Source organism: Phoca vitulina, unplaced genomic scaffold (assembly GCF_004348235.1).
Source record: "Phoca vitulina isolate PV1807 unplaced genomic scaffold, GSC_HSeal_1.0 scaffold28, whole genome shotgun sequence".
Lineage (NCBI taxonomy): Eukaryota > Metazoa > Chordata > Mammalia > Carnivora > Phocidae > Phoca > Phoca vitulina.
In genome coordinates this window covers 11,893,246-11,916,155 of record NW_022589731.1, presented here as the reverse complement: position 1 = coordinate 11,916,155, position 22,910 = coordinate 11,893,246, and the positions used below count along the sequence as shown (strand labels likewise).

General features: G+C 38.9%; 1 protein-coding gene across 1 annotated transcript in view; it reads right to left on the bottom strand.

The window, feature by feature from the left end:
* The window catches only part of FAM160B1 (family with sequence similarity 160 member B1), a 34,137-nt gene that overhangs the window by 3,994 nt on the left and 7,233 nt on the right, over positions 1-22,910 (bottom strand). The window contains exons 3-15 of the mRNA XM_032423113.1: positions 18,961-19,130; positions 17,179-17,283; positions 16,612-16,734; positions 11,291-11,584; positions 10,905-11,101; positions 9,737-9,851; positions 9,089-9,165; positions 8,814-9,006; positions 8,465-8,634; positions 7,946-8,089; positions 6,965-7,055; positions 4,760-4,903; positions 7-147 (exon numbers count right to left, since the gene is read on the bottom strand). Coding sequence (XP_032279004.1) covers positions 7-147; positions 4,760-4,903; positions 6,965-7,055; positions 7,946-8,089; positions 8,465-8,634; positions 8,814-9,006; positions 9,089-9,165; positions 9,737-9,851; positions 10,905-11,101; positions 11,291-11,584; positions 16,612-16,734; positions 17,179-17,283; positions 18,961-19,130 — 1,964 coding nt within the window. The remainder of the gene's footprint in view (positions 1-6; positions 148-4,759; positions 4,904-6,964; positions 7,056-7,945; positions 8,090-8,464; positions 8,635-8,813; positions 9,007-9,088; positions 9,166-9,736; positions 9,852-10,904; positions 11,102-11,290; positions 11,585-16,611; positions 16,735-17,178; positions 17,284-18,960; positions 19,131-22,910) is intronic.

Here is a 22,910-nt window from a genome sequence, read left to right as displayed (position 1 = left end):
ACTCACCCTGACGATGACAGAGAAGAGGGATCTACAGCCAGAAGCAAGGTTTACATAAGGATCCAAAAGGTACTCGTGTATGTGTGGATGAGGGAAGAGGGAAAGTCTAGATAACACGGAGGTGACTTGTAAATTTACATCATATGGCTATGAAGAGGTAAAAAACAAAAAGACATTTGACATTATTTATAATGTATATACCTGAGCACTTCATTTACCATTTCAATGTGTCTTTTCAGGAAAGGAAAATATTCCATCTTATTCCTCCCTCCACACGCTCTTCTACAACGAAAACATTGATAACTAAGTTGGCTCTCACCGTCTTAGTCAAAGTACATATATCACAGTGCTAAAACTTAGGAGGAAAAAAAAAGCATGCATATATATATGTGAAAAATACTAATATATAACATAGTCATAATGCTTCTGTTTTACGCAGGTTGTTCTAATTAATGAGTGTTCAAGAGGTCATCAAAACTCACTGAAGTGTCATATGTAACATTAATAACAGCAACATAGGACACACTGAATAGAAGACCAAAGATAGAAAGGGAACTATTAAGAGCTTTCAAAATATGGTAGTCTAATTTTAGAAATGATATTTTTCATCTTTTAGATTATTCAACTACTGCCAATTATCAAGAGCATGTATACAATAAAATAAAGTCAGATACACCACAGAACCTTCTCGGCAGAAGGAGAGTACCTGGGGATAGAAATGACCACCACGTGCCTCACAGTGAATGAAAAGGTTCAAAATGGTGATTACAGACAAGGATCATTTCATTTACACAAGAGCATTAATTCTCCCAAAACACTTATACATCTGGGTACAATTCCTCATACATTTTTTTGTACACTGTATCACATTTTACTTGAATTCTAGTTTTTTTATTTTTAATCTGTTTACTCCACATAGAAAACAGCTTGGAGATGCTTTACAGACTATATCAAAATCAAAGCAAAAGGCACACTGTACAAAAACAGTTGCTGTCATCGTGCCTAGAACTTTCAACAGAAATCTCATTCCTTCCAGCTTTCTTCTAAGCAGCCAAAGGAAACCGAGTGGCTCCGACAAAACTGACTTCCGTGGGAGGGCTGGGGGCAAGGGAGGAACCCGCGCTGAGGCTGGGGAAGAGAAAAGGGATTCGGGACGAGTGAATGTTAACCACAGACTCTGCCTGCTTCACTCCATTCACTGAGCAGCTGCTAAACCCTTGATATATGGGGGGCCTGGGTGGCTCAGTTGGTTGAGGGTCTGCCTTCGACTCAGGTCATGATCCCGGGGTCCTGGGATGGAGCCCCGAGTCGGGCTCCCTGCTCAGCGGGGAGTCTGCTTCTCCCTCTCCCTCTGCCCCTCTGCCCTGCTCATGCTCTCTCTCTTGCTCTATCTCAAATAAATGAAGAAAATCTTTAAAAAAATAAAAATAAACCCTTGATACAATGAACACCAATTAAGAAGTGAACATTGGCACTTGGAAGACAACAAATGCTAGGGCATGTGCCAAAAGATAGCAAAAGTGCTGTTACATGGAGAAACCACAAGTCCTGTGTTAGAAGTCCAAGTGTAGCGGGTTGGTTTGTTTTTTGGGTTTTTTTTACCATGAGATTTGTGAACATGGATTTTCTGAACAAAGAAAAACGATCCCTAAGTCACTCTTATTCACAATCAAGCCTCAAGCAAGACAAATGAAAGGAGATACTATTCCTATGGAAGGATAGTTTGAAGAGCGTATTTTCCAACTTGATAATATGTGCAACAGAATATAGCCTCCAGGACTCACTTCATAACAAACAATGAATTCACATGAAGTTGTATTTTAGGCACAGAGGAAACATTTTTAAAAATCTTTAAGAAGAATGCATTTGGTAAAGCATGTGAACAAAATCACTTAAAATACAACTTTAGTACAGTTTTGTATGTGACTTGATTTCTGATAGTTCAGATATTTAGGTCACTAAATTCGCCATTTATAGGAGCTTCAATAAGTCAACAGAATTTGGCTTTCAGCAGGGATATAAGTTGCCCCTTAAACTTTGTATTTTCCTGATAGGGTGTTACTTCGGTTTTTAGCTTTATCTGCAAGAATCTATGTCCTTGGTTGTTTAAGAAGTTTAAGGCTGACTCAGATTATATTTTAATGTGAAAATGAAAACAAATCTCAGCTACGCAGAAATTGTTCTCTCTCTGAAATGGTCTTTACTTCATAATGGTAATAACTTTAAAACAAGTTGGCCTTTTTTAATATGAATAACCCTTTCTTGGGTTAACAGTAAGTGCTTATATCTATTATTTTGGATTTCTTTATTTTCTACTTTTACATACAGTATTCACCTGAAACGAAACCTAACCAGATTTTTCTGACATATCAAATGGACTTGGCCCATCTTTGAGCTCACACTAAATATAAGGCCTGAATTTTAGGACAATAAACTTTGACTTAAAAGCATACTAATGACCAAAAAAAAAACAAACCCCAAAACAAACAAACAAAAAAACATACATACTGATGTCACCAGCAAACTCCAGTCTCAACCCTTGTCCTAAAAGGCTAAATTTACAGAGAGCCAAAATAATATGATTTAGTGATATTAAGTCAAAATTATGATAGCCTCTGAAATTTCTAAAAACTCCTGTACTTAACAAGATTTTGTATTTTTTAAAGTATTTTAAATCATTTTCTTCATTTAATGCTTACAAGCAAATCTAAGTAGGACGTTACGGCAAGTAACATCAGCTTCACCTTAACAAGAAGAAAATGTGACAAGGGGCACAGTTGCCCAAGATCATACTCTTCCCTGTTGGGGCAGAGAGAAGCTGGACCTACCTCCCTACATTTTTCACGGTGTTCTTTACATTCTGCCTATGGACCTCAGCATTTTACTATCTTTATAAAATCATCACAAATACTACTAAATGTTTGTGTTATAAGGTATTTTCAGAAAATTAACATTGTGACAACACAATAGTATTATGAATAATTTCTCATTTATAATAATGCATATAATATATAATACATACATATTATATATAATAATTTCATAATTTCTCAATTATACATGCAGGAGAATAGCTACTTCACTAAATTATCTGTAGTAAATGTTTAATCCCAGGCTGGTTACCCTGACGCTATTTCTATACTGAGAGAACACAGGCAAACATGATCCTCAACAAAACACATTTAGAAAAGAAGAGAAAATGAAACTAAACCAAGCACGCTTAGCACACCAGGACTCATGACTGTCTTTGAGATCTGACTACATAATGTTCTTACCAAAAAAGGCTTGGAAAATCAAGGGTTTTAAGACCAAAGGTTTGAGGCTGGGGCCTGTCGTGAACCAGCTGTAAGTCACATTAACTGCAACTAGGGATCCTCCCTGACAAAGTATGACCAGAAGTCAGTCTTGCCCAGCACTGAGGGTTACAGAAGAATGGTTGAGACAGCGTGCATGAATCAGCTCTGCACTGTGACGTGCTAGCTGCTAAAATAAAAAGAACTTTAAAGCATTTCAGGATATTCTGCCTCCAAGGATCCTTTTATGTCAGCACTCCACAAACTAAAGGGAAAAATACCCGCGATCCAAATGAAGCTTAGCAAACCAGCACAAAGAACACAGTGAACTGATGGACCCCGCTACCCAGGGGGCTTCCGCAGCCAAGATGTGTACGATGTATATACAGCATAATGCCTACAAGAGCTGGATTTACCAACCAACCAACCAACCAAACACGAGAAATACAGCACTTGCTATTAAGAGGTTAAAAGAAAAAAGGACTTACTCTCTCTCTTTACTGATTACTACCAGAAACAGCACTGACTGAAGTCTAACCCTGTGAAATACTTCTTAAATTATAATTTCTTTATTTGGTTTTCTGGGAATTGAAGACAGCCTGCTTAGGGAGTAAATTTCTTTTACAACTCCCTATGCTCACATAAATATTTAACTAAAATGCTAAAAAAGAACAAGTACTTTAATATACAATTTTAAATTAATTCTGAATTGGTTAAGTCAAATTTCTATGTTGAGGCAAGTATTACGCCAGGTGGTTTTATTTCAAGTGTATATCCCATGGTGTAAAGCATTTCAAAGCTCTATCCTCACTCTGTTCATTTGTCAAGGAGAGAGGGAGGGAGGGAGGGGTTCTGTAATCCCAAATTCATTTCTCCTGACAGCCACACATACATACACAGCAACATACCAGCTGATGGTGCTTTTTATCTACCTTGGAATAAGTAAGTTTACCTTTTTCATTTCATCTCCCCCTTATGAAAATGAGTATCTTTCATAAGTTCTTTATCTGAAGAAGCAGATTCATCTAATATTGTTCTGTCATTTTAATGAGACCAGAGTGCTCAGGATTCAATTTGAAATGACATTTAAGGTCGTCTGAATTGAACTTTATAAGGTTGACTCGACTTGTATCTCTACTAACTGTACTAATAAAAGAAAAGGCTTTCTATGTCATACAAGGAAAGCATTCTAATCACCTCCAAAATGTGTGAAGGTTATTAAGAGAATGGTCTATAATGAGAGTAAAATATATGATTATGTAACAGCCATCAGGCCGAATAAAGGTTTCGAACATAACAAACACATCAGAAACGCACCACTCGCTGGCAATCAAGCTTTACGAAAAAGTCATCTAGTGGAAAAACTAAAAAAACAAAACTATTAAAGATCTAAACTAAAACTTGAGATGAACCCATGGTGAATGGTAACAAAATAATGTGAAAATTAGTATTTTAAAGCTTATTACCTGATCAAGAATTCTTCCCATTCTGTCAAATAAAACTTTCAAAAAATGACCTTCAAAGAAAGTAGCTTCTAAATTGCACTTTTCCAATGCTTTTGGAGACCCAGGCCACTCCCATCTTAAGCAGATAGCACAGTAGTCCCGGAACTAGGGAAAAGCATTTGCATCATTAAAGAACAAACCAGAACAAATTGAGATCAAACAGAAATGATTTCCTCCAACAGGCATATACGAACGCACATGAGTGCCAAGTGTCTGTTCCGTGGGAGGCGCCCGTGGGAGAGGAAGGACTCAGGGAACAGGCTAAGGAGAGGGACAGGTAAGCTTATGATCACCAGTGCCAACGTATGTTGATGAAAACATAGGCATGTGTTTTCCTTTAGAGGAATTTAACTCTATTTATTTTTATCACAGATTCAGAGAAAATTTAAAAAGCAAAGTAAGCCCTAGCCACATTATCAAATCTATCTGAAAACGTTACATGCAAATAGATGAACAGATGCATGTTGTCAGGAAGGCGGGCTTGGCTCTTCGCCGCCGCACTTCCACCACGGCCCCGGCGCGGGAGAAATCCGTGCTGCATGGGGCGTGCTCCGCAGGTTTGCTTCCCTCGCAGTGAGAGGAGCGCAAAACTGAGAGTCAGCATTAGAACCCTGACTGCATTTAACTGAGCGAATTTTATGTCTGCTGAATCTAATAAAATAATCAGGGGTGGTATTTTTTTTTTCATCTTTCTAGTAATTCATTTTTATTATATTTTACCCAAGTGTAATCTGTCTGGGACAGATTGGAAATAATAAGAAACTGGTCCTTCACTACACAGTTTACCACTGGGACAAACAACATGGGTTTTGATAAGTGCAAGACCTCACGTAATAAAAATAAATTTGAACTGTCCTCCCCAACACATAATTTACCTGAGTTTAAAGAAAAGAAATTTGGAACACAGTTTTCTTCCCCATTCTTTCCCTTTTCAGATTCCCCTTATTCAATAAAGCGACATTACTCTGACCTCTCTAGTTTGGAAATTACCTGAAATTAAATCATATTCTCACCATGAAGCACTAACTTCAACTTTTAAAAGAAAAACATATTTAAAACAATCAAAAAGCCAGCTTCTTCAGTATTTTGTGAGTTTTAACTAATTTGGCTTTCAGTAGTTTTCTATCCTAAACCACACCCCAATATTTAATAAAGCATTTTCCCATTAACATGTCTGAAATTCTCACCTAGAAATTAAACATTTTTTATCCCTCTTGTCTGTCTTCTAATATTTCTGAAACAATCCATAATAACTGCATTTGTAGAAAATGGAAATGGAACTTTACAGAAAGAATAAACGAAAAATCCAGTTGATACTCCTGAGATCGGTACCACTTGTCTTGCCTTCACTCTCTCGTCCCTGAAGGCGCCAGCTACACAGTTACTCTAGTCACTCGTGCAGTCATCTGGACGTGCGCATTCATGCTACAGGCCCATGCAAATTAATTATACAGAACTGTACACTTCAATCTCAAGGATTTAAATGAAAATTAAATGTGCATTTTTCTGACTTGAGACATTTTAAAATTAGGACTTCTGTAAAATGCTAGGGAGAGGAAAGAAGACCTTGAGAAGGCCATTTAGGTTACTACTTCAGAGGAGACCTTTCAGAGAGTCCTATCAGGGAGGTAGCAAGCTGCGGGGGCAGGGAGTAGTGAGCGCACGGAGTGAGGGAGCGAGGCACTTGTACGTAACTGTTCAGGTGAGAAAAGAGGTGGAGAAGGGTACAGGGCAATGCCTGTGGACTAGGAGTAAGGTTGGGTGGTGGGTAGAATCATTTAGAAGTTATGTTTTGGATCAGTAGGGAAAAGGATAGGGGGGTAGATAGAATTTAAAGTATAGAAAGAAAGGGAAGGAGGAGACAGAGAGGGACAGAGGGAGACAGAAGAGAAGGGGAGTGGTGGGGAGGGAGACACAGGGGAAGGGGAGAGGTGGGGAGACAGACATAGGGGAAGGAGAAAAAGGAAGGGGAGAAGCATAAAGAAATTTTGAGACAGAGAGAGTCAGTAAAAGGCAAAGTAAGGTCACCTGCCTGAAGTTAAAGTAACAAGAGGGAGTTCGGGTCTCGTTGAGGGAAACCTTTGGAGAAATGACTGTGGGCAATGGGACAAAGTGTGTATGTGCACTCATTAGATTTCATCTCCAAAAATTAACTACTTCACTTACCTGCCTATGAGCATCTCGGAGGTAGGTGTCATATCCAGTGCCCTCGACATGGTAGGACGATTTTGCTTCATCGGGTACCAGACAGAGAAAACTTAAATGAGAAAGCCATAGTCAATAACAGAAATACTCCCACAATTCAGTATCTTTATACCTTAAACTATCGAATGATATCTTCAGTTTAGCCAAGTGTTGATGCAAATGGAAACTTGAAAAATGAAATGATACATTCTTAAGTACTTAATCTTGAATCAGTTTTACTGACTGATTACCCTTTCATATCTCAAAGGTTTTATTTAATAACCACTCATTCCACTTAAAGTAGAAGTAAGCCTAAAATGATCTTTTACATTCCAGCACAATGACAGACTGCCATGATATCTGTTAACGTCAGGAAACTGGCTTTTAAGTAATTGAAGATTTTTATGCACCCTAATTTTGCATCTTGAGCCACATGCAATTTCTCTAAAGTCACCTGCCAGAACCAGGCACATCAGTGACAGCGCTGTGAAGGAAGAAAGAGAACATCAAGGGAGAAAGAGAATATCGCCAGAGAAAGGGCACTTAAAAAAAAGAAAAAGAAAAAAGTAAAACCACAAGTATCAAAAGGGAATGGCCCCATGCTTAGCACACGTGAGACATGACTAAGAAGTGCAATTTGTCAAACTGGACATTCTCCATGTTGTTCCAACTGAGAATGACTTAAAATTATTTATGTTAAAAAAAGCAGGGCCATCTGAAGGTTCATCTAACCACTATGACCCATTTTTGTTTCTATGTTAAGTAGAGCTTTCCCTCTTTGCTATCGATTGTTGCCCCGAGGCTGTCACTTGCTATATAAACGTGACAAAAAGCAGATATAATTTAGATTAAAGAAGGGAAGATTGAATTTACAATATATCTTTGTAACAATCTAAGAACAGAACTATTATGGGTTATAAAAACAGCAAAAGAGATGTAAGTCAAATTTATATGGCAACTCACCTATTTACAATTTTATGGACTTCAGTTTTCCCATCATTTTTGGGGTGGTCTGGAGTAGCAGGGGGTGAAGAGCTAAGCCACTCCTGATTTGACAGAGTATTATCCGGCGAAATGTCAGTAAATAATGGGTCTTCTTCCAGATCTCTACGTTTAATTTAATGATGTATAAAAAAGACAACATTTTATTACATTTCTCTAAACCAATGAGATTCTCTGTCATGTTCTTAGAAAACATTACATGGTTTTGCTAATAAAAGAATTAAAGAATTACATTTTATAGGGAAATTAACATTTTATACGAACATCAAACTCCAGAATATATTGATTTTGTTCCGTTTAATGAATACCACTTGTGATTTAAAGGTATGGTGATATCATGGCATCTAAATTTTATTTTCAAAAATCTTGTAAACTTTAGAGGCATTTTTTTTTTTATGAATAAGGGACAGAAGTAGAAGGAGAGAGAAGATGACAGTTCTGTAGGAAATGCTAAGCTTGCACGGCTCGGTGGGGACTTACACAGCTCCTGCTATCAATCCATTCTCCACCACATCTTTATCTTCTGGACACACAGGCTTATACTCGGTATAATTTCTTTCTTCGAGATTCCTTAGGACCAAGTTGTAAAGAATGTGCTCGTTGGGTTTTTGTAAAAGATGTTCAAACATTCTTAACGTCATTATGCTTATCTGAAACCAAAATGATAAAGGCTAACTGAAAAACATCTCTGAATAAATGATTCTTCTTGCCATCCTGTAAGTCATGCTTTTGATTTTAAAGCCACATCAAGAAAGAAGCTATATTCAAAACCTCACAAGTACATTAAAATTACGCTTCAAAGCCCCATTCTAAATCTTACATAGCTCACCTCATCAGATATGTGATCACAATGCTCGATTAACCTATGTCTTAAAGGGTGTCTGCTAACGTCTGCCAGAGTTTCCGGTTCCCTCTGTTCTCCAAGGATAAAAAATACCATTTCTTGAAGCAAAACATCAGAGGTTACTTGCCGAACAATGCGATGGAGCAGAGCAGTTGATGTTAGAATACCCATCTCAGAACTGGGCACAACAAACAGGTCATTAGTGGGGAAAATGACATGAAATAGCAACTTTCTGTTTTTTAAGGGAAAAGGCCACTCACGTTTGCATCAACTGAGGTTCCATAACTCCGATAAAAAACCTTTCATGGACAGCTTTGGCAAGAGTAATAGCAGCAGTCTAGAATATGGAAAGAGCATCGCTATCTTTTTCTTTTTTAACGGAAAAGAGAAATTAATTTGTAACATCAATAAGTCAGTTTGCATTCTCCATTTGAATTAATGTGGAAAAACAAACTTGCCTATTGAGACTGTCAATGGCATATAAACCTAGATTAGATGCTAGCTACTGGGTCCTTTATATTTTATCTACATTTCCAAGAACAAGGTGAACAGGACAAAAATATTATCCCAATCCCATATAGTATTAACGTCTCCCCAAAGAGGAGAAATGGAGGGAGGCCAATGTCACCTTATGGAGCTTTCTGTTGTAATATTGTAAATACAACTTTCTATTGCAGAACTTGAACTGTGATTTATTCCAGAGTTGTACTACACACACACACACACACACACACACACACACACACACACACACACACGTTTTCTTGTCTTATTTGGTTGTATTTATTTTACTGACTGTGCTATCCTAAGATAATTAAGACATATTCAGGGATATAAACTGAGAAAATTTTACTTAATAGACATTTACATTTTAAAATTATCAATAAGTAACAAAAAAATAATCAAACCTTTTGTGCTTCCTTTATAAGTTGATCACAATAATCAAACCAGGAAAGAAATGAAATTAAGGCTCGTTTTCCTGGAAATGCTGAAGCATCTTCTTTATGACTATATGAGTCCAAGCTGTAGGACGTAGAAGAAATGCTTAGTCCAAAGTAATCCCAAAGCATTAATCCAGTTCAGTGCATATGGAACAATGGAGGCCCGTGAATGAACTTATGCAGTAAGATACATGTATATAGGCAGTGCTGGATGACCACCAGAAGCAGGTTTTATAAAAGTAAGCCAAGGATTAGAGAAAACCTTTCAAATTAAAGCTGTAAATAACTTCCACTCATTAAGTGGGAAGAGAGAGACTAACACAGAATGGAACTGCAGCAGAAAAACCACACAGACAGCTCCTGATGCTCCCGTCGTAAATCTGACCAAGTGGCAGGAATGAAGCGTGGGAGGTTCTCAGCTGCTGGGGTGGAAGAAAGGGTAAAGGAGGGTGTGCAGAAAGAAACAAGTGGCCTGCTTCTCTTCCTGCCTTAAAACACCGGACAGCAGTAAAGTTAACCTGTGGCTCTGCCCTACCGATGTTCGCAGAATATCGGGTGGAAAAAGACTAGTAAAAACCAAGGAAGAGTTAAAAATACACAGAAAAGTTATAACAGGTTATCACACTAAAACATTAGGCAGCTTATAGATGATAGGATTTGGGGTACTTTTCCTCATGCTGCTTATAAACTTATAAATGTTCTGCGATAATCACACTTTCCTATGAGAATCAGGGGACCCCCAAAAGATGGGTACGAGGGGAGAGTCCATACACGCGGGCCACAACACTGAGACTGCCCGAGAGGCATATTTATAAAAGGATGTTCCTTCTTTCAGGCATCAAAAAAAAAAAAAAAAAAATCAAAGTTACTGGTTTTAATGTAATTAAGGTCTTAATTATTCATTACAATGGAAAAACAGCTTAACTATGTAACAGCTGGACTGTTCCCACACCAGTTCACTCCTGACTGGTAACACATTTAAAACAAGCCTCAGAAAATACTCCCATTTAATGATCACAAGTAATGTCACATTTTCCAAAACTAAAGATTTATATCCCCGCAAAACAGAAGCGAATTTACAGGTATAGGTGTTAAGAAGTCGCTTCTGTGGGAAAACACAAGTAATGGTCCTTACCCCCAGTTAATCGCTTCCACTGTTTCAATATCTAACGGGTCCACGGACTGAGGCAGGGCCTTGTACAGGGAGGCGAGTCTGTCTGTGAGCAGTTGGCACAGGCACGTGCTCTGCGTGAGGCACCTGGCAGCCGCGGGCTCCGGCAGACTGACTAAGAGCATCAGGCCCTCGCAGGCCTTCACAGCGATCCGGCCATCCTGGGGGAAAACACACGGAGCCCTTCAATTCTTGAATTAGATTTATGTCAAGTTGTGTGGAAAAAATTCAACTTAAAAAGATGTAACGTTTTACACTAAAAGAAGAATAGACTTTCTTTTTTTTGTTGTTCTATTGCAAATGCACGTTAACTGTGATCAGGTAAGCGGGCAAGAGTGAGGAAGACTCACAGGACTCCTAGTGAGATTTAACAAGGAATTCACTAAGTTGTAATCCTGGTTTGGACGAACAGCCGTGGCCTCAGGCAGCGGGCTGACGGCGAGGTTCTCCAAGCTGGCGGACAGCTCATCCATCTGCTGAGGAGGCTCATCTTCCGCCTCTGCGTGCTCCAGCCCCACGGCACCAGACAGCTCCTCTGGCTGACACAACTGGCCCGTGTCTGTGGACAAGGAGTGCTGACCTTTCAGGGAGTCTTCTGAAATTACATCTGGTGTGCCTCTGGAAGCCAATGACTTCAACTTATTCTGAAAAAGAACACATGTTCTGTAAGATTCCTATCAAACGACTTATAAAATAGAAATCATATTTTTATCGGTTTTTCTATAACTCACGTTCAGTGTCTAGCCAATGTGGCAATAGATAAAAGTGTTAGGACCAATGAAAATACTCAGACGTCAACAAGCTGCGTTTTAGGTATTTTCAAATTGCCCAGGCATTTATAACACTCTTTACACTAAGTACAAAACGGTTTACCATGACCGAAAGCAATGAACAATATTAGTGATAACTATATGACTACTGCTAAAAACAACTGATGTTAGTGGGGAAAAAAGATTCAGGAGGTTTCAATTGGAATTAATCGTCTTCTCATCACTGGGCTACTGAAAATACAGAACCTCGATGTTGATTCTTCTAAGATCAGTTTTCTAAGATGATTTTTCTGTTTCCCCTGTACCTCTGCTTTATAAAAAGAACTCAATACTCTCAGGACCTTTTTATTAGTGTTCTTGATGAGAAAAGATTTACTTGAAATGTCGGTCCCACCTCCCCAATACACACACAAACACAAAGAGAATCTTAACCAAAGCAGGGCGCCTGGGTGGCTCAGTTGGTTAAGCATCTGCCTTTGGCTCAGATCATGATTTCAGGGTCCTGGGATCAAGTCCCACGTCAGGCTCCCTGCTCAGTGGGGAGTCTGCTTCTCCCTCTCCCTCCCCCCGGCTCGTGTGTGCTCTCTCTCTCAAATAAATAAATAAAGTCTTTAAAAAAAAAAAAAGGAATTGTAACCAAAGCAAATCATTTGTTTCAGGGGAAAAGTGTTTTGCTTTCCATTTGAACCTAAGAGCAAAAATCAAATCACACACACAGGTTAGAAGTCATCATAAACCAGCTTCTCCTCAGGGGCCTCTCACCATGCTTCACCCATCACAGAGGTGCATTCAGTACTGAATGAATTCAGAGTTCTATTTCCAAAGTTATATTATAGTTACTATAAATCACTTTTATTACAGTTAAAGATATAGTTTGGACCGGGGCGCCTGGGTGGCTCAGTTGGTTAAGCGACTGCCTTCGGCTCAGGTCATGATCCTGGAGTCCCGGGATCGAGTCCCACATCGGGCTCCCTGCTCAGCAAGGAGTCTGCTTCTCCCTCTGACCCTCCTCTCTCTCATGCTCTCTGTCTCTCATTCTCTCTCTTTCAAATAAATAAAATCTTTAAAAAAAAAAAAAGGATATAGTTTGGACCAATCTTCTTGAGAAATTGAGCCCACAGCACATGTTAAAAGAAAACAACTACTCCAAACAACTTCCCAATTTCCTATAAAATCAGTTGCATATCACAGTCCTTACGAATGTGAACACTCGATTCCATCTAAAATACTAGTAATATTGTTGGAAATGGTACCTCAGATAAGAATGGCAAAGGAAGAATAACCTTGGACTAGCATTCACTTCTCAGACGAGTGTTTCTCAAAGTGTGACTTAAGACAAATGAGTCACGGTCGTCTCTGGATATTGATTTCAGGTGTACAATGTCGTGATGGAATCTGCATTTTTAAAAAGCTCCCAGGTGATGAGGAACTGCTGCCTGTCTTACACTTTGGTTCTTACCGAAACTGTTCCCTTTCTACTTCAGGGGTTTTAATGATAGCCATAGCACATTTATATACATAACCCCCAAATCTCTTGAACCCAGACTTCCCTCCCAAATCACAGATTTGCAAGATCAAGGCCTGCCAATTATCTCCATCAGGATACCAGGAGGACTCAAAACATCCAGAACTGTAACTACCATCTTTCCCTCAACATAAGCTCCCTCGGGGCTCCCTTCTTTCTGTTAGCGACAACCTTCCTGGTTCAGAAACTCAAGCACTCATCATCCTTTCTCTTACTTCCTGCACAAGACCACACAGAATCTACCTCTGGCCTCTCTGGAATATATTCACTTCGTTCCATCTCACTGCCTCCAACTTATAGTCCTTGCCCCTTCTCGTCGGGGTTACTCCCTCAGCTTCCAAGTTGGTTTCCTCTGCTTTTCTTTTTCCTTTCAAAGGAATCCACTGGACAAGATGCTGCCATCAATCTGACTTAAGGTACAGACACCATCATGTAATAGCATCCCTGCTCAAAAACCTTCGGTGGCTCCCCAGTGACTTCAAGTATGTTCAAATTCTTCATCCTGCCATTCGAAGGTTTTGATCCTAGTCCATCTCTCCAGGCCCTTTTCTTATCACATATCCTAATTTTATACTGTTTCATGAACACACCACAAACTTCTGTATCTTCATTCCCTTACGTATGTTCACCCATTCTTATCTGAACATCTGTCAGGGCTCAAATAAAAGATAACCCCTTCTATGAAGCCTTTCCCAACGACCTAGAGCAGATGTAATCCCTTCATCCTAGGAAGACTTAAGGCACATTAACTTTGTACCCTTCTTAGGATACTCACCTTACTCCACCTCAGATTATAGCCTGAATATTAGTCTTACCCTTGTCACCAGACTATGAACTCCTTTAGGGCAAAGACTGTTCCTAACTCATTTATCATAGGCACTTAAACCATAGTAGATGCACAGAGTAGCTGCTTTACATGAAAAGAGAGATTAGATTTCAGGGGATACATGCCTGAGAACTGCAAAGTACTTTTATTACTCTCTGTACTTACAAGTAATATAGCTGCATTTCTCTGAAGATTCATTAAGTGTTAATTAAGTAGTTATTATACATTATACTGGATACTAGAGAAGTTGTGGAAGCCCAAAGATTCATGAAACAGTCCTTGTCCTCAAGGAGCTTATTGACCAGCAAGAGAAAATAAAATACATTTAAATAACTCTAATGACAGGGAGACTGTAACAACCACATTAAAAGCTTATGAATAGTCTTGAGAAAACGGAGATGCCTACTACCTCAGGCTGTGGAGAAGTATGCGTTTTAAAACTGGGCGTTCTTTGTAGTGAGGTCTAAATGTAACTGTCTCTGTGAAGACAGGGAAACAGAGGACACCTATCTCTCCATCAGCGTATGTACGCCCATAAATTTTCTCTGCTTCTGATCGATGGCTGTGTCCTTCTGAACGAGTTTCAGGGATTCTGAGAAAAAGTCCTTAAAGCTCAAGCGTGGGCAAAAATCCATGCATCGAAAGTAACTAGGTATCTAAGAAAACTTTAAGTAACTAACGTGAACTTTGAGAGGAAAAATCTCAGACTTAGCCAGATTGAGATATTTGATATATTTATATCAAAACCTAAAAAAACCTGTAATAAACCCTTAAAATCTGAAATCATAAGTGTATTCCAGCCATTTTGAAACAAACCTTCAAAATATGATGCCCATCATGAAAAACTGGCATTCAGCATCTTTATCACTACCTAAAAAGTTAAATGCATGCAATTTTGCAGCTTGGCTGCTCACCTACCTTCAGTAAGAGTGTAGAAGAGGATCTTGGGTGACTTAGTCAATAGAGTGAAATGGAAAACAAACCCACCTACTAGAATGGCTAAAATTTTTAAAAACAAGACCCTGACAACACTCACTGTGACAGGATGGGGAACAACAGGAACTCTCATACGCTGTTGATGGGATGCAAAATGGTAAGGGGTAAAACAGTTTGGCAGGTTCTTATGAAAATAAATATATACTTGCCACAGGATCCAGCAATCCTACTCTTAGGTATTTACCCAAGTGAAGTGAAAACCTAAATCCACAGAAAAAAACCGCATGTGAATGTGTATAGTGGCTTTATTCATAATTGCCCAAACTGGAAACAACCCCACGTCCCTCAACGGATGGATGAATAAACAACTGCGATACATCCACGCCACGGGATATTACTCAACAGTATCAGGGACCAAACTCATCTTTGAATCTCAAATGCATTATGCTAAGGAAAAAAAAAAAGGCAGACCTGAAAGCTGATCCCATTTTTGTGACTTTCTATAAAAGAGGAAACCTAGGACAGAAGCACATCAGTGATTGCTGGGGACAGGGGTGGAGTGAGAAGGGCTACAAGGCACCCGCGGGAGGGTGGCAGACCTGCTGGGTCGCCTGATGGTGGTGGTGGCTACATGACTGTGGGTTTGTTAAACTCAGAGAACTACAGACCAAAGAGAGCAAATTGCACTGGACCTCACTTGTACCTAATCTAGGGAAAGAAAGACAAAAAGAAAACCAAAAAGATTTTTTTAAAAACCTAGCAAAATTAATTTTTTCTTTTCTTTTTTTTTTAAAGAATTTATGTATTTGAGAGAGAGAGAGCGTAAGTGGGCAAAGGGGAAGAGAGAGAGGGAGAAGCAGACTCCCTGCTGAGCAGGGAGCCCGATGAGGGATTCGATCCCAGGACCCTGGGATCATGACCTGAGCTGAAGGCAGACACTTAACCAACTGAGCCACCCAGGCGCCCCTGCAAACTGATTTTTCTACTATATTCCTAAATGACTTCACTGCAAGAAAAAAAGAAGTGAATGACAGAAGAAAGTACACAAAGTATTTTCTAATTTAAAACTGGGAGTAAAACCCAAAATATCGACTGATGGAATACGTAAAGTATGATCCAGTGACTATGGCTAAGAAAAGACAGGGCGGAATACTAGAGCGACTGCGACTGCTGTACCAGGCTGGAGAGGTCACTCGGGATTGTGCGCATCCTGTCCCAGTCTGCACACACCATCCCTACGGACCCCAGGCCAGATTACCCGCGCTCCACGCTAGAGCAGACTTGGCTGATAACATGATAGTTTATAAGCTCCTGTGACTCGCTCTCCCTGATTTTCCCCTTCAAGCTGCATCCCTGCTAAGCCTTGACTCTGTATTTGTCCAGGCCCTGTACTGCCCTGTAGATCGGCTCAACTACTTTCTCTGAAAACTGGCCTCCTCAAAATATTTCAGGTTAAAACAAAACAGTGATCGTCAACGAAAAATAATTCTGGGAAGTGAAACAAGCCATATGATACCCACAAAATGTAATTCCTTCTAATATTATTTACAGAATTCAATTCTCAAAATAATTTTAATATAAGCATGCTTTGAAGGTTGAGAAGAAGTACCATACCTCCAGAAAAAAATTTACCAAATAGGGATTTTGTTTCAGCTTTGCACATACAATACAGAGAAACTGGATTTCTTCATTTTCCGTTGGTGTTGCAAGTACTTCACCACATAGTCGAATTAATTTCTGTTAAAAAAAATTTTTTTAAATGTTTCAAACGTGGGTTACTTTTTACAGGTATGTAAATAGCCATCTGTTTGCCTTAAGAGTATTTACAATTTTCATATAATGCAAATACCTTGCATTCTGCAGACAGAACACTATTTACCATCACCTCTAACAAAAGAGATTTACTAGTAAGTTTTTCAAATATATTACCTTAGAAAATTCATAAGCACACAATAAACCCCTTGAGATGTCATAGAGATAAGTTAAAGGAAAAACTAATGTATAAAACTGTAAGAGAAAAATAGAGCATATAATAACCAGAAGCTCAAGTATTTGCTAATTTACACGTTATTTTCGGAATAATTTCCTTTATTATTTTTCATCTTAGAACAATCACATTAAATTATTTATACACGAAAAGAAACGGAACCCAATGCTGTTTGGAGAAGGAGAAGAAAATACCTGCACTGGCCTGTGGACGTTAATGTGCGGGAGCAGCGGCTGCTGGATCCTCCCCAGGAGTTTAGTGTAGAACACCAGCACCTGCTGCTTCATCCCTGGGGGACACTGGGCGCAAAGAACAGAAAAGCAAACAAGGGAGAACAGACGATACAAACACACTTACTCAAAAAGCTTAAAGAATAGGAATGTGAATGTATTTCACCCTCAAAAGTCAATGCAACCAGCCAATTAATGAGTCTTTCAATATAAAATTCTCCATCAAATATTAATGACTGGTATTCTAGAAATAAAATTACATCTGGGACTATATAATACAGCCAACGGAACCGCAGGCCGATGTAATGACAGACAGCATGGTAACGACACGCTGTTGAAATCAGAGTTTGGTTTGGGCAACACCAACCTGTTTGTATTCTAAATGCTAGGGTAACCCCGAACTATTATGGTTAACTCCATGGCTGTTCTGCATTAGTTGCAAAATTATTTACATTATGATTATTATAAACAATGAATATTCAATAAAGAAGTTTTTATAACATGCCATGCTTTAAATCTTTGCTGAAAACTAGGTAAACCTGATGACTGCTTACGCTGTGGGTTAAGAGAGCACAAGCTAACAAGGTTATATGTTCTATCACTAACCTGCTTATACTGTTTGCAATTAAAATACAGTCACAAAATGAGCATTTCCACAGCATCCTCATAGACATGCTATCTGGAAATGGTATAAACGATAATCTTATGCACAGTATTTTTTTTAGATAGCAAATACTTTGCATTATTCAGATAAACCCATAATATTTACAATCACCAATATAAAAATTAATTTGCCAGTGCTACAATTATTGACCTTCACTCAAAAATAATCTGTATTCAACTTAGTGTTGTACCGTCCCTCTCTCCACACGATAGGGGAGCAGATACCTGCCTCAAAGATATAAATTGCATGAATTTAACTTAAAATGAATTGGGAGTACTACAGACTTAGGTAAAAGGAAACTTTCCGTAATACCACTATTCATAACTCTATTTGGTGTTCAAACGTGTTTTTTTTCCAGTTTGATTTTCACATATAGTATAGAAATTCACAGAACAAAAGCACAGATTTTGAGACTTGGGGGAGGCCCTTCGTGATCACCTGTTCGATTGTTAAAAAGAGAAAGGTTAACCAAAGGGACGTTCAAGGTCACAGTGTATTAGTGGCAAAACCAGGCCTCCCAACCGCACTCCAAAGTTCTTCCCTTTCCCTCGCACCCCCACAGGCTTTGAAACTTGCCTTTTTATGTAGTTTTAAAGTTTCCTGGTACAGAATATTATTTATATCATAAATGCCAGTTTTGCAAAGATTTCTCAGGATTCATGAGGCCTAAAAACTTAACGTGGCTCCACTCATCCGTAGAAGTAACGTCAGAATAATCAGTGACATTTTCTTTCTAGATTATGAAAAATAAGCCCTATTTTCCTAACCCAATTTACACTGGGTTCCTTCTCACGTCCTTTGATTCTGAGTACATGCCCTTGAGCGTATTTTCATAAATGTTTACACTGTAATTCTCAGCAGCCTGAGGACCAGTTGTCGCCTAGAGCATCTGGGGGCTTTGCTGGCTCTCTGGACAGTCACATCTGTGCAGGCTGCACGTTTTCTGTTTCTCACAGTCCTGACTTGGATCCCACCATGCTTAACACATACCTCTGTAATTAAATTTAGTACTTGCAGCTTCTTTACCTCTAAGACATTAATGCATGTATTACATGCCCAAGAACATGTGGATAGGAACTTACATCAGCTTTTCCTAAGGTATATAACGTTTCCAAGATCTTGTGATGAAGCAAATATTCCATACACGGCCCTGTCACTCCGAACTCTCGCTCCCGTTCTTCCTGTAGCAAAATACCTAACATCTGGTCCAGATGAGAGGGAATATTTGTATCTGTCACTGGGGCTTTATCATCTAAATAATAATAAAAAAAAATTCATCAAACATTCAAACAATTTAAAACTGTCTATTTGTACCTAAAATGCCCTTGATATTTCTCTATTCCAATTCAAAATGAGAGAAAAATCTGAACTACACACTAAAGTGGTGTATAATTGGTATGTAATTATCTTTGGTATATAATTATCTTTGCCAGGATGTAGGTGATTCTTTTTGCCATGTTCTTATTCAAAAATGGAATCAATATTCTGAAATATATTCTATTAACTAATGTCTATGTATAATTCAAAATAAGAGCCATTTATACAGAAATGGGGACATGATCAAGAAAAATACACATAACATCAAAATTTTGTATACACTTACAATTAAAAACAATTTTTTTTCAAACAGCTAGTTCAGAAGTTCTGAACTTTTAGATCTGAATTTTAAGTCTCTTTATATAGAAACAGGTTGGCCTTAAACATCAAGCTGAATTAGGTAGGATACACAGAAAGGGCAGGTTCTGTTTTTGTTTGCTACTGAATCACGTCATCACACTGGGAAGTCAGATACTTACAGCCCCTAATTCATCTCCATCTGTGAAAACATGAGGAGCCCAAAGAACAATTTCTGGCATCTCTCATGAACAGACAACTATTCCCAAAGCCAAAACTTCTTCTCAGGAGAATTCTTATTAAGCACTATTGATTTTTTAAGATAAAAATCCATTGATACTTTTTCGAGTTCACAGTTGGGACTTAAAAATCACATGGTTTTATCAACTTACCCTTACTGTACGAGGGCTAAATTGCTCTTAATAGAATGTTTAAATACAAAATACACTTGAAAATGCCAAGTTCTTATTTATGTCTCTACTATAATTTCCTTAGTACTCCATACTATGTGCAACACAATCCTAGTATGCTATATATTTGATGATGTTGCTTTGCCTGTATGTGTGCACATGTATGTACGTACACACACACACACACGCACACACACGCACAGTGTAAACCATAACACTAAGCCCTATAGAGAGAACAATGGAAAGACAGGGGTCACCCTTGTTTCCAAGGATGACACATGTACCAAATTTGATATACAATGCGGCAGGTACTAAAAGCATGGGGCCTGGAGTTAAGACAAATTGCATTCAAATCTTGGCTCTGTCGCTTGTAGCTGGATGACCTTGGCAAACTATTTAAGCCTCCGTCACCACCACCTGTAAAATGGGGGTAATCAACACTAGGAAGTGTTGTCATATGATTTCAATGAAACCATGTGTGTAAAGCTCAATGCCTTCGCACACAGTAAGAATTCAAGAAATGTTAACTTTTGATGTTTCATTTTGTATTCTTCTAAAACGAGTGGCCAGCCACTAACAGAAGATAATTTGTAAATTTATTTGAAATTTGGGTTTTTTTTTTATGTTTTTTCCTCTTTAATTGCAGACTTTATATAAACACTCCAGGAAAGAATGAATGTTCAAGTATGGTTTGATTACAGTTATCAATGGAGAAAAATGACCAGAAAGGCTTTGTAAATTGAGAGACAAATGAATTGTAAATGTGACTTGACAGGATTAAAATCCTAGCTCCCTAGAAGGCAAGACGTAGGTTTTGCCCTCTACCCCCTTCACTCCTAAGCTGCATGTAGGTCTCTGTGCCTCCATATGCTTTTCCTTCTACCTGAAATGCCTTCTTCCTCCTCCTGGATCTTGCACCTAATCATCCTTTAAACCCCATGTTATGGACTCTGCCTTCTTCTATTTCTCCCTTCTTTGTTCTCTCTGTGCCTGACACATATACACACATTCGTCCCATACTTTATTATAATGTACATACTTGTTTCTACTAAACTGCAAAAAAAAAAAATCATTTAAAGCAAGAACTTAAAGCCTTTCCCTTAAAGTATTTCCTTAAAGCTATGGAGGAGTGAAAAATTCACCTGGGCTAAGGAATAGTCATTTGAAAAGGCAGCTCCTCTCAAAAAACTTTCCTACAGATCTGCTGTCTAAATATCCAAATTAAGGTAGAAATTATATTTTATGTGGAAAGGTATACATATATTTTGTGTCTAATTTTTACTTATTATACAACTATAAAGGATTTTTTGTTTTAAGGAATTATCACCTACGACCCCATCAGCTTCCCCAATCAGACTGCCTGAATACTCTATTTCAGGAGGTGCCAGACTCTGGCCTATGGGGCAAATCCAGCCTTACTACAGGTTTCTGTTGGATTCGAACAAAGAAACACTATTCTTTTACAAACTGTGGATGGCGGCTTTTGCACAACAGAACCAAGCAGTTGCAAGAGAGGCCACAGGACCCACAAAGCCTAAAATATTTACTATCTGGCCCTTTACAGAAAGTTTGTCAACCTTTGACCTATGTATTTCACATTCCCCTTACTCTCCATACTTCTTATTCACTGAGAAAGATAGAAGCAACCAGAAAAAGAACTCTTGAAGACTCTGTAGACCACATCCACCCTCCTTCTTCATCTATACTTATATGCTCTGCTTTCCACACCTTATTTTGACGGATGGACTGTCCACATGCCTATTAAGGCTCAGCCCTCACTTGTGTACTAGACCCCACTCCCCTTGCCTATTTAAGGGTATTGCTCAGAAATGATTGCATCTGACTCTTGTCCACCGCTCCCTCTCTACTAGATCATTCCATCAAAGTACAAACTAAAATATCTTTCATCTTGGGAAAAAAAAAAAAAGTAAAACCCTCTCCTGAGGGGCACCCGACTGGCTCAGGCATAAGGGCATGTGACTCTTGATCTCAGGGTTGTGAATTCAAGCCCCACACTGGCTATAGAGAGTAAATAGATAAATAGATACTTAAAATAAAACCGTCTCTTGAAACCACATCTCCCCTTGGCTGATGCTCCATTTCTCAGCTCCCCTTCCCACTGACCTGAGAGAGCAGTCCATACACATTGTCTATAAAGGTTTTGTGTCCTTTTCTCGTAAACATAATCCAATCAGGTCTCCTCTCTCTTCCTTGCCATTAAAAGGGCTCTTATCAAGTCCACTAATGAGCTCCTTGCGGCTAAGTCCAAAGATCCTTTCTTAGTCTTCATTAACCTGACATCAGCGTCATTTGACACAATTAATCCCTGTCTCCTCTCCTAGCCTCTAGGACACCATTCTCTCTTGGCTGTCTTCTACCCCACTAGCAAAAGTGGTTTTCTTTGCTATTGTTTTCATCATCCCAATGTCTGAGCATTGGGCCCGAGGGCTCCATTTCTGAACATCTTCTCTCTTCCATCTATCCTTACTCCCTACAACATCTCATCCAGTCTCATGGCTTTAAATCCTACTTACATGTGATGACTTCAATGTCAATCTCTGCTTTAGAACTCCACCTTAAGTTCCAGATTCCTATTTCCAACTGTCTACTTGACATATCCAATTGGACATATAGTTGGCATCTCGAATTTAACATGTCCAGAATACTCTTACAAACCTGTTCTTCCTGCAGTCTCCCTGTCCTGGGAAGTGGCCTTTCTATTTTCCAACTGCCTAAGCCCAAAACTTTGGAGTTTCCTTGACTCAGTCTCTCATACCCAACATCCAATCTGCCAACAAAGCTTTCTGCAAAATACACCTAGAATACAATCTCATCTTACCAGCTCCCTGGTTTAAGCCACCATCATTGCTCAGACCACTGCAATAGTCCCCTAACGGTCCATAGCTTCACCTCTGCGTCTTTCCAATCTAATTTTTTCTCACAGAAGCTAAAACAGATTATGTTACATGCCGCCCAAAACGCTCTGATGGCTTCCCACCTTGGAGTAA